The sequence below is a fragment of the Panthera onca genome, chromosome A2 (assembly GCF_046562875.1).
Source record: "Panthera onca isolate mPanOnc1 chromosome A2, mPanOnc1 haplotype 2, whole genome shotgun sequence".
Classification (NCBI taxonomy): Eukaryota; Metazoa; Chordata; class Mammalia; order Carnivora; family Felidae; genus Panthera; species Panthera onca.
This window is the reverse complement of record NC_138340.1, coordinates 139,296,055-139,308,482: the sequence shown is the minus strand read 5'-3', so window position 1 is coordinate 139,308,482 and position 12,428 is coordinate 139,296,055. Positions and strand designations below refer to the sequence as shown.

The following is a 12,428-nucleotide window of genomic DNA, read 5'->3' as shown; positions in this document are numbered from 1 at the left end:
TCACAGTATGCTTTTTAAGTTTAGAAAAACAGTTCTAAACTATTTATAAATATATCCCTATTTTTCACCTTAATATTAGTGCAAAGCCTCTCCTTTTCTTACCAATCTGGCCACAGGTTTATTTGTCTTATTAGTCTTTGATAGAACCTGCATTTGGTTTTGTTTCATCTGTTTCTATTTAATCACTTTAACCATCTATTTAATTTAAGAAAGCTGTAACTTTCTGAAAATATTTCTGTCTCCCTCTTTGGGTGTACCATGCTTTTCTTCTAATTTTAACATGATATGCCTATTTCATTTGTTTTTATTTTTATTTATTCTCAAATGAATATATTTAAGATTATAAATTTCTTTCTAGATACAACTTCAGTTGTTTCCTACAAGCTGTGCTATGGAGTCCTTCTGTTGACCTTTAATTCTAAAGATTTTATAATTTCCTCTTTCATATTATTATCAATTATGTAAAAGAGAATTTTTATTGTTCAAGTATTGGGATATTTTTAGGGCCAAGTTTTCATTTCAACTTCCAATTTTCATGTATTAGATTCTGAGAATATGGTTAGTACTGTATAGATTCTTTGAAATTAACTCTTCCCCCTCCATTGGATATTTAACGTCTTTATCCTAGAATGTGTGTACAAACACACACACACACACACACCCCATGCACACGCGCACACACACACACACCCTGTGCCCACGCGCACACACCCCATGCCCATGCGCGTGTGCACACACACACACACACACACACCACACACTCACCTCCTGTATCACAGAGGGAATAGAAGCCAGAGTATCCCTTCAGTCTGCAGCCTTGAAGCCCACACACTTACTGCTATACACACCCACTCAGGTGTCCCTGCGTTTGGCCCCTAATTCCTCTTTGCCTCTTCTCAGGATTTCCTCTCCCTCTAAAAGTCTGTTCTCTCCTCCCTCTCCCCACCACTCCCACCATACATCTCTTTTCATTAGTGTCTTTTAAATAAACTATTTTTTAAATGTTTATTTTTGAGAGAGAGAGAGAGAAAGAGAGAGGGAGAGAGGGAGAACATTGACAAGTGGGAGAGGGACAGAAAGAGAGGGAGAGAGAATCCCAAACAGTCTCCTCGCTGTCAGTGCAGAGCCTGATGCTGGGCTCACACTCACTGGGAGATGGTGACCTGCGCCGAAATCAAGAGTCGGATGCCCAACCAACTGAGCCATCCAGGAGCCCCTATTTATTTTTTTAAGTCAACTCTATTCCCAATATGGGGCTCGAACTCACAACCCAAGAGTCACATGCTCTATCAATGGAGCCAGCCAGGCACCCAGGCACCTCACTTTTCATTAGTTTTTAAACAAACTCAGATGCCTCTCATTAAAACATAAAAAACAAAACAAAACAAAAAAATTAACCAAAAAAAATTCTTACTTTCTAACTTCAAATTTCCTTCTAGCTATCATTATCATTCTCTTCAGAGTCAAAAATCTTTAGAGTTATCTAAATATGGTCTTTAATTCCTCACACACAATGTCTCCTTACCTTCCTAGAGTCTGGCTTCAGTGCTATCCTTCCCTGAAGTAGCTTTTATGGCTCAGTCCAATGGCATGCTCTGTCCTCATCACAACTGATTTGTCAATGGCATTTGCCAACCTTTGTCCATTTCCTCCTCAAAATGTTATTTCCTTCAGAGTCTATTATATTCCCACTGTGACCAATTTTCTCCTACACTCCAATGCCTACTTCTTCCCTTTCTTTTGCGGGCTGTCCATTCATTGGTTAGTTATAATTTTTCTTAAAAACCCTTTCCCAAGCTTTCTTGGCTGTCTTGTCCAATTCTAAGGCTTCACGTAGCCATCTCTATGCTGATTGTTCCCAAATCCTTTCTCTAAGCCGGACCTCTCCTTTGTGCTTCCCACTGAGTATTCAACTGCCCACTATGCCTGTTTACACTACACCTCCTGAGTTCCTAAAATTAGGTTGGCTCCGAACAAATCACCATCCCTTCCCCACCACACCCAACAAACATGCGCTTTTCAGTCTCAGTGAACAATATCTCATCCTCCCAGTGCTCAAGTTAGAATGCGGGTAGTTAATGCTTGTCTTTTTCTCTCCTCACTGCAATGTCCAATAACTCACCGAGTCCCGTATGCAACCCTTCACTATATCCTGTGCAATTCTTCCCTGAAGAGTTGCATCCTACAGCACCCGTTTCACCTGTGTGATGGCACTTTCCCCCTGTTTTGTAACTGTTTTCTTGCCTGTATATCTCACTAGATCAAGAGCAAGAGCAAGTGTCACAAGGGCAGGACCTGGGTGTGATTTTTTGAAAAAATTCATGTTTGTATCCTAGTATCAAACACAAAAGGCCTGGTATGTGGCAGGTGTTTGATAAATATTTGTTTTCTTTTTAAAATGAGGTATGACTGACATACAACATTATATTAATTTCAGGTATATGTCTTAATGATTTGATACCTGTATACATTGCAAAATAATCACCACAGTAAGTGGACGTAACATCCCTCACCATACATAGTTATGAATTTTTTTTCTAATGACGAGAACTTTTAATATCTACTCTCTTAGCAACTTTCAAATATGCAGTACAGTATTATTAACTATAGTCGCCATGCTGTAGATTATATCTCTATGCCTTATTTATTTTATAACTGGAAGTTAGTACATTTTGATCTTCTTCACCCATTTCACCCACCCCCTACCCTCTGCCTCTGGCAACCATCAATCTATTCTCTGTATCTGTGATTTTTTTTTTTATTTCTTCATGTAAGTGATACCATATGGTATTTGTCTTTCTTTGTCTGACTTATTTCACTGAGTTATTTCTGACTTACTTCAATTGCCATAATGCCCTTAAGGTCTATCCATGTTGTTGCAAATGGCAAGATTTGCCATTCTGTTTTATGGATGAACAATATTCCATTGAATATATATACTACATTTTCCCATCTATTCATCCATCAATGGACACTTAACTTGTTTCCATATCTCAGCTACTGTAAATAATGCTGCAATGAACCTAAGAGTGCAGATATCTTTTTCAGTTAGTGTTTTCCTTTTCTGCAGATAGTCACAAATAAATGCCATGTAATTTATCTCAAGGAATTGTTTCTACAGATAAACTTGAATGACTAATGTCTTATAGAACAGTGCACACACACACACATAAACACACATACTTTTTTACCTCCCCGGTAGTGTGTTAACAGGAAACAGAATCAAATGTCTCCCCAATTAAATAAGATTCTGGCCTCATAATTGATATTTCTCTTTTGATCCTGGGTTATCCAGTGTAAGCCGTATCAATTCTTTTACGCGGTTGTGTAGGGGTAAGTCATACTTAAATCAGAATTATGTTGAAAATGGGTAGTATTTACATATTTTTAAATTTAGAATAAAGCTATCCTAACAACTTAATGCTGATGTTTTATACTCCTTTATTATTCATTTGTAGAAGGCAAATTGCATACTTTTTCTTTCTCTAACGTGTTCTGTTTTCGCTCAGATGAGCTCTGCCGCACAAAAACACTTATGTCTTCCGGATGGCAGGTTCAAAGTGTAGCATTCACCCCAATCTTTCTCTTCTCCAAAAGTACAAATGGTGCTGACTGAGACAACAGAAAATCAGAAGGAAGCCCTAGAGACTAACATCTTTTAAACTGTAGTGTGGGGGAGAAGAGGAAAAACAACACTCTGCAATCTCAAGATTTGTCAACTCTCCTGGGTTCTTCCAGGGTCTCAAATTCTTCCTAGATATTCCTCCTTCAGAAATTGGCCCTGTTTCTCTAGGAATCCTGGGAAGTAAGAGGTTAGTATAGGAATAAGGTGGAGCAAATAACCAGCCTCCATCCTGTGGGAAAGTCAAAACTGTGCAAATCCCCCTTACACAGCTAGAAGGTCCAGTAACAACTGTTTTCTGAATTCTTTGCTGGCTGATTTCTGGAAGTCAGAGAACTAGGATTGTAGAAGGTATGATATTGAACAAAACATACTCCCTGCTCTAGCTCACTGCTTCATGACAAGGTGGGTGGGAGGAACTGGGGTTGAAGAGCTATTGTTCTGGTGTGGCCTCTTCTCTAGTCCAGGGGCTTCAAGTGAGACAGATTTTTCCAAAGAATAGCATGAACAGCCTGAGCCGGAGCACTCCTTGTTAAGTGGTCTGGTTCTTTCAAAAGAAAAAGAGCACTTACGAAGTTTGTATGATGAGGTCTGCCTGTCCCTTCTGTTATGCTCTGTGCCCTCCTTCTTGGACCAAGTTTACACTTGTGAACGTTAATCTAGAGTTCCTGAGAACTTTTCTTCTTGCTCTCAAAATTAAGATTCTCCTTGAAACTTACCACGTAGCTTTGCCGCCCACTCTGAAGAATAATATACAGCCACTGTGCCAACCGTGCTCTGAACCCGTCCACATGGCCTTGTCAACTCAGACAAAAAGATGCAGGGACACTGAATTGCGTGGTAACGTCTAAGAGGACTCACCTTGAATTGTTTCTCTAGCTTCGTTTTGCCTGTTGGTCCAGGAATGAGGAGCGCATTGACATAGGCATGAATGTGGCTGTCTGGCACCTCAGTCTCTTTACTAAGTATGGCCTCAACCAAAGCATCATGAATGAAAACATACTGTTCCTGGCAAAACAGTGACAATGAGGAACATTACTTCAGGTTTTCTTTACATGTACCTAAATACGAAAATAATTTTTTTTCCCTGACAGACAAAAAAAGTTTTACACAATGGTGGGAATGGACCCACAAAAGATTGCTTACTCGTCCTGCAGGAAATCAGACGTAGGAGAGGAGGCAGTCAAGAGAGAACACGACTCTTCTCGTCCCTCCTGTTACTTCTGGTATTGACATTTGTGGGAAGGAGGCAAAGCAATGCTCTCTCTGCCCTTCCTTCAAACCTGTGACCCTCCTCCATATTTTGCATGAGGACTTTCCTGACATTTATCCTCCTCCTGGTCGCCTTCTGCTGTCCATTCCCATTCTCCTTTCAGCAGTCATATGTAACTTAGCACAATTTTATGTACAGTTTTGTCTTCTGTTTCCTGTATGCAACTCTTTCTTGGTCTAATCTGACTAGTGTGTCATTCCCTTCATGGAGTGAAGTTTGGTTTAGTTTGATTTTCGCCCACAGGGCAATTTGCCTTTGATTGCTCTCGAGCTGCCATCCATAGTTTCCAACTTCAATTCATTTTTATTTCGAAATAGGGGAAAATATACAGATATGCAGACTTTGTCCTGTGTCATGTAAACTATCTATGATAAACTATATGGACTTAAAAAAGGCTATCATTTGAGCAGAACTCATACTTTTAAAATATGAAAATAAAAAAATTATGACAATGAATGCATTTATTCACTCTATGCAGGAAAAACTTGAGGTGTTTGCTAGAGGGATGGGCACTGCCTGATCCGCTTTTCTTTCTTTTTTTTTTTTTTTAATCTTCTCCGCCATCAGTGTCATTCCAAAGATATTCCCTATTTGGTCACAAAACAGACAAAATGTACCTGGTCCACCTATGACATACAATGCCATTATCTGGTGTTATGGCTTGAATTGTGTCCCCCAAAAAGATATGTCGAAGCCCTAACCCCCCAGTACCTCAGAAGGTGACTGTATTTGTAAATAAGGTCATCGTAGATGTAATTAGTTAAGATGAGGTAGTGACTATTGTTCTTCCAAAAAAAGAAATTTGGACACAGAGACAGAAAAGCCAGCCATGTGAAGACGGAGGTAGATATCGAAGTAAGGCTGCTTCATCCAAGCAACACACGGGCTACCAGAAACTCAGACAAGGGAAGATCCTCCCCTAGAAGTTCTGGAGGAAGCATGGCCCTGCGAACACCTTGACTCTGGGCTTTCACCCTCCAGAACTACGAGGCATTAAGGTTCTATTTTTTAAGCCAGCCAGTTGGTAGCACTTTAATATGGGAGCCCTATGAGACTCATCAACCTGGTAAAACAAGGTCAGGTCCATCCAACTTTAGCATTTTAGGGACATTTCCAACCCTTAGATAAATCAAAGTATCCTTTTTGGTGGGGGAGGGGGAGAGCACCAAGAACAGAAAGTATCCTTTTTTCTCATACCTCAGTCTGCACCAAATAATTTCTTTGTGAACGAATGTGTTTTAAGAAGCCGAATATGTTGACAGTTCCTTCCTGTTGAATTTGCTGCAACATACTGTCTAGCACAATGTATGTGCCTGTTCTTCCAACTCCAGCACTGAAGAGAGCACAAAAAAGAACCATTTCAATGTTAAGCGCGAAACATAATTTGAAGATAGGTCACTCCTGGCTGTCTTGCAAATTAAAATAATTTTCTTCCCCAAGCCACTGAGCCACATAATAAACAGTTCAGCAATCCAAAAGGGTAAACAGTTTAGTTGTTAAGCATGATGCTTCAAAGAACAAGTAGTTTACTTTTTATTTTTGGCCGTAGGTCGAACTGTAAAATAACCTATTTCTGTTGGAGATTATTTATTTATTTACTTAGAGATTTTTTAAATTTTCAATAATTATATTTATTCCTCATTATATATTATACAATGAAAACATTATGTATCAGAGCATAGCAACTAGACATTTAATCTGAGAAAACTGAAAGCATCGGCTTCACCCAACCCTGAAAATAAAAGGTCTTGGGGTCTGTATTGCCAGGTAGACATGTTTGTAAAGGTTTTCATATTAATCAGAAAAAGAATGTGATAAGGCTTTCTGCTGAAAATACCATTTCAGCGAGATCATGAGGACTAAAGCATAACTTCAGTCATTTCTAAAGGGCCATTATCTATGGACTTCTTCAAAGCCTCTACAGGAGGGACAGAATTCATAGGCAGGGATTCTTTTCAAATGCTGCGACGAGTAGAAAGAACTAGAGTGGAAAATTAGCACCTGCTCTGTACAATACCCTGGTCCTTCTCCATTTGCTAAGAAACAATCCCTGACCTTCAGAGCTCTTTTTCTTCCATTTTCCTGTTTCTCTCAGCTTATCATCAGGCTAACAGGTGAAAAAACTCAAGATAAGTCTCTCAAACTCTGTCTGAGGGTAAGTCCTGAGGTAGGTAATTAGAATGTGTCAGATAAGCTGTATATCAAAGGAAAACACTTGCTTCGGTAAGAGCACAGACACTGCTTTGAGAAAAACACCGTAGACAGAAATCAATTTGATTTGTGTGGTCATAAAGTTTGGCACAGATTCAGCACTCAGTAAATGTTAACTGTTAATTTTATTTTAACTGAAAAATATTAGATTAAAATCTCCGACATATTTTTTTCTCTTTCTTCAAAATACCATTCTTCCTATTCATGAACGTAGTCTTGGAGATAAAGTAATTGGGTAACGATGGGTTGATAATCCCTTGCTGTGATATAATAGATAGAAATTGGGAAAATGAGAAAAAGAATTTTGATTCGAAACGATTTAAAAGCAACATAAAAGTATTTTGCCAAATTCTTCGCCCTCTATGAGCTTTGGTTTCTCTAATATAAACCTGACATAATAACTCTACAATTGACTGCTAACTCCTAAGAACAGTGGTTATGTCTCAAGCACTTTTTTTTCAAGTTTATTTCTTTGGTGGGGGGAGAAGATGAGTGGGGGAGGGGCAGAGAGATGGGAGACACAAGATCGGAAGCAGGCTCTGCACTGACAACAGTGAGCCCCATGCAGGGCTCGAACTCACGAACCGTGAGATCACGACCTGAGCCAAAGTCAGATGCTTAACTGACTGAGCCACCCAGGCGCCCCAAGTCTTAAGCACTTTTATCCCATGACATTACGTTGTAATAAATGTTTAATGACAAAATGCTGTTCCTCCTGCCTCACACATTTAATAAGTTAAAAGTCCAATTCAACAATCAAATAGAATAATAAACATCATAAAAATACCTGGTGCTTTGAAATATTTAGCAATCAGAATCTGAGTCTGGTGCACTCACTCCCCCATGATCAATACTTTTGAAAATGGGCACGTAGTTTCACTCCCCTTACTTTGTGAAAGCGTTCCAATTTGGCAAAACCTTTGTTCCACGGCTTCCCTGTCAGCAGAAGCCATTCTGTGGGTTTAGAAACGTACCCCTGAGACTCACCTGCAGTGGACAACAACAGGCCCCACCGCGTGGCGCTTGGCGTGGGACGCCTTTCTCACAAAGGCCAGCACTGGCAGCGAGTACTCTGGCACTCCCATGTCAGGCCACTGCGTGTAGTGGTACTGTGTCACCACACGCCCATTGGGTCTTCCTTTCTGGGAGCCCTGGAAGAGTTCAGATAGCTTGCAACAGGAACACACACGAATGTGCATGCAGAGAAACACACACATGCACACACATGGGTCCTTAAATATCAAATTGATTTTGGTGGTATATAAAGAGGCAAAAAAAAAAATATAATACATCGTCATTTGTGATGGTTAATTTTATGTGTTAACTTGGATAGGTTATGGTAGACAGTAGTTTGGTCAAACACCAGCCATACCAGATGTTCCTGTCAAGGTTCGTGTTTTTTTCCAAGACATTTTTTTTTCAAGACTTTTAAAAAGTAATCTCCACACCTATCACGGGGCTCGAACTCACAACCCCGAGATCAAGACCTGTATACTCCGCCGACTGAGCCAGCCAGGTGCCTCCCTGTTGTCAAGGTATTTTTTAGGAGTGATTGACATTTAAATTAGTAGACTTCAAGTAAAGCAGATCACAGTCCCTGATGTCAGTACACCCCGTCCAATTAACTGAAGGCCTTAAGAACAAAGAATGAGGTTTCCTGAAGAAGGAGGAATTCTCCTTGAGACTAAAATATAAAAGCCTTGTCTGAATTTCTGGCATGCAGTCTATTGCTTAAAAAGTCTCTCTCTCTCTTAATCTCTCTCTCTCTCTCACGCACACACACATTTTTCTGGAGAACCCTGATTAACGTATCACTGTTTTTTTCTTCCCCTGAAATTTTGATCTCCCCTATTTCTGGTTGCATGTGCAGGTATCACATGGGGAAGGAAGTTGCCCTTGTGCATCAAATCCACTGCAGCCACTGGCACCATGACCAATCTGGCTCCAAAGCCTTGGATGGCATTTAGAGACTTAGCAGAAACCTTTGGGAATGAGGTGTGGTTATGATAAGAACTCTCAATGCCTTTAGTTATATTATATACAGAGAGAGTTTTAGCCTCCCCTGAGTTGTGCCATCCACGCACTTAAAAAAAGACCAGATCTATCACTCAATTGATGATGACCTTCATTTGTGGACTCACCTTTTTTATCTTTGTGTTTCTCACAGTAAAACTTCTCACAGTATAATAGGAAAGCATTTGCACACTCTTCTGAGTGACCAGAAAGCTCCCGTACTCTTCACTGCCATCGGCAGGCCAATACTGGTCACATTTTCTCTGCAAAAGAGAAAGTAAAACGCTCAATATAAGTGTTACCCTGAAATCTGGAGAGGTCTGGCACTGGGACAGGAACGGGCTTCCTGGTTCTTTCAAACATTTCCTTTTCTATGTGATGGGGGAGTAGTTTTGGAGGAGACCAGGGACAAAATTGCAGAGCTGAGAAACGAGATGATCTGGTCCAAACTTCCCCCTTTCAGATGAAGAAACAGAGACCAGATGAACTGAGTCACTACAAAGTCGGGGTTAGAATCCAGCTCCTGTGAATTAAAATCTGTTTTGCTCTACATTGCTTTGCAATGAGCCCCAATTACTTTTTTTTTCACAGTATGAAGAATGCATTTAAGTAGCAGATAGCTTGATTTATAGTGAAACTTTAATTACAAATGTTAAACTCCCCTTTAGGCGTCAAACTTTAACTAGAGAGGAATCCTGATCAGTCTTCATAACCTCACCTGCTTCCTAATGCCGAGCCCATTAAAAGCAACTTAAAGCACTTCTGATTACCATTGTGGGGATGAGATCACAGATTACCTACATACCCTTCCTTTCTCCACGAGGTTTGTTATCATGACGATAACTTCCACGTTATGCTCCCATATCATTCTCCAGAAATCTTCAGCTGTGGATTTCAGTGGGCCTTGGGCAGCAATGTAAGCTTTTGGTCTGTTGTAACCCTGAAGAAACAAATTACAAACATTTTTTACTAAATTGCTCTTTTTATGCCATTTTATTGTGCAATATGTAAGTTTTTAAGGTCAGCGTATTTTTTTTCCTATAAGAGAAGAACCATAAAAAGTAATCTTGCAATGCTGGAAAACTCGATAGTACTAGCAAAAATAATAATCATTTACCTATGATCTTTGTTAAAAAATATAGAAAGTTCTTTGTGCCTTGGCACAGACACTATTCTCTGCACCTTTAGTCCAAGTACATTTAATCTAAATTAATCTATTTACTATGCTGGTCTTGAATTGTGTGTATACTGCTTTGAAATGCATATCGGGCATTGGGGCCCAGCTGTCTACAGCAGTCAGGAAGCCTCTGGTTGTCTCCCTACCCTCTCCCTGGCGGTACTAAGCAATGCTAATAACTAATAGCTATCCTTCACTGAGCACCCACTGTTACCTGAGACGGTTTATGAACATGAACCTGCATCCTTAATCTGCATGCATAATGGAAGCGTCATCCTTGATCTGGAGATGAGGAGAAGCTCAGGGGCATTAAGTGGCTTTCCAAGCTTTCATGGCTACCCAGTGACAGGGCTGGGACTCAAAACCAGTTCTAACTCCAAAGCCCACATTGGATCTGCCGTACACATTGCCTCCTCCAGAAGCATGAAGCGCCGCCTCTAACAAAGACACCCTGTATTTTGGGGTGCTCACTTCTTTGAATTAACTGTTCCATACAGCATAAAACCTGAAGGCAGCTAGACTGCAAGGTCAGTGTCAGGAAAGTAACTGAGCTCTTTTGACATTCAACTGACCACAGTGAAAACCCAGTAAATCAGTCAGTGGTCTGGGGTCCCTGGAGATCGCTAATTAAGCCCCACATAGCTGTGTATCCTGAGAAGTGCCAGAGATGATAAGGCTGATAACCAGCTTAGTAATCACATGTCTGCCTTTTAGCCAGGATTACCTTCAGAACTTCTCAGTCAGGATTTATTGATCACCTGCTCCTTACACAATATGGTGCTAGGAACTGTGGGACATTCAAAATAAGCACTAGTCCTGACCCTCACAGTTAAGGAGTTATAAACCTATCCAAATGTGTATGTATATATGTGTACATGTACATATATATATATATACACACACACATACACATATATACACACACATATACACATATATATACACACACATATACATGTATATACATATATATATACACATATACATGTACATACATATATATATACACATATACATGTACATACATATATATATATATATATTCTACCTTGAACATGCGTTTCCAGCCTGAATTACCTCTCTCACCTATGAGAGAAAGCACGTATAGGGCTTGAACGTTATTCAATCTGAAATCCTTTAGCTATGGGATGTCCTACTGCTGATTTGTATTGTTTATTACCTGTCAGATAACATGTATTGAGCACTAGAATAAGTACAGCACAGTGGTGTAATAAATTCATGGTCTAATATAATCTCCATAAACGTCCCAATTGAAGCATGCTTACATCAACATAATTGGCATTGATGTAATCAGTCAGTTTGCCATCTTTCTCAGCAAGTTGTGCAAGCTTAACCCTACTATGATCATCTGTAATAAAAAAAAAAGAAAATATTTCACTATAGCATGGATGAATTTTCAGCACAAAGGACATTTATGTTTACATAATGGTACATCAAATACAATTAAAATCAATGCATATATAATTTACTTTCAGTAGGTTTTACGGATTACAGAGGTGACAAATATAACAAGCGCTTCTGCTTTCAACAAGGTTTCTAATGCAGACGATGAGAACAGATATATAGAAAGAATATGTTCAGGCGTCAAGCGTGGTGCAAAGTATGAGGGGGGCACTTGAAGACAGAGATTGTGTTAGTTTGGGATGATAATAAACGTTTTCATAATGGTTGGAATGCGACATTGGCATCTTAGATGGTTTCCAAAGATGGATCTTGGGGCTGTGAACAGTTGACAGGGAGAGAAGAGTGTTGGGGTGTCTTAGAAAGCTAAGGAAGGAAGGCAGCATGTGCACTCTGAACTGGAGGCTGGTGGAGGAAGAGAAGGTAGAGAAGGAGAAGGGACTTAGGAAGTTTCTTTGAATGGTTAGAGCAAACAGCTCTTTCAAGGGGACAACCTCAAAGACCTGCTAGTGCACAGCCAGGCAGGAGAATGGCTGCCCGAGAACAGGGTGCCTGGGTCCCACACTGTCTATTTAAAGGGGGTGAAAACTATGGTAACTTATGCATGGTGTACTAAGGCAATTAAGATATGTTGAAATGAGGAGGTTGAGATTACCTTCGGATCTACAGGGAGATTATATGTACTTGGAGGAGGGATATAATAAGAAAGC

The 12,428-nt window shown here is 39.9% G+C and overlaps 1 protein-coding gene across 4 annotated transcripts in view; it reads right to left on the bottom strand.

The window, feature by feature from the left end:
* Positions 1-12,428, bottom strand: part of PTPRZ1 (protein tyrosine phosphatase receptor type Z1) — a 184,461-nt gene that overhangs the window by 10,652 nt on the left and 161,381 nt on the right. For all 4 annotated transcript variants that reach the window (XM_078440090.2, XM_078440091.2, XM_078440094.2 and 1 more), the window contains 6 exons: positions 11,583-11,665; positions 9,925-10,059; positions 9,248-9,382; positions 8,094-8,257; positions 6,093-6,228; positions 4,484-4,630 (listed from right to left, as the gene is read on the bottom strand). In XM_078440090.2, the coding sequence (XP_078296216.2) occupies positions 4,484-4,630; positions 6,093-6,228; positions 8,094-8,257; positions 9,248-9,382; positions 9,925-10,059; positions 11,583-11,665 (800 nt within the window). The remainder of the gene's footprint in view (positions 1-4,483; positions 4,631-6,092; positions 6,229-8,093; positions 8,258-9,247; positions 9,383-9,924; positions 10,060-11,582; positions 11,666-12,428) is intronic.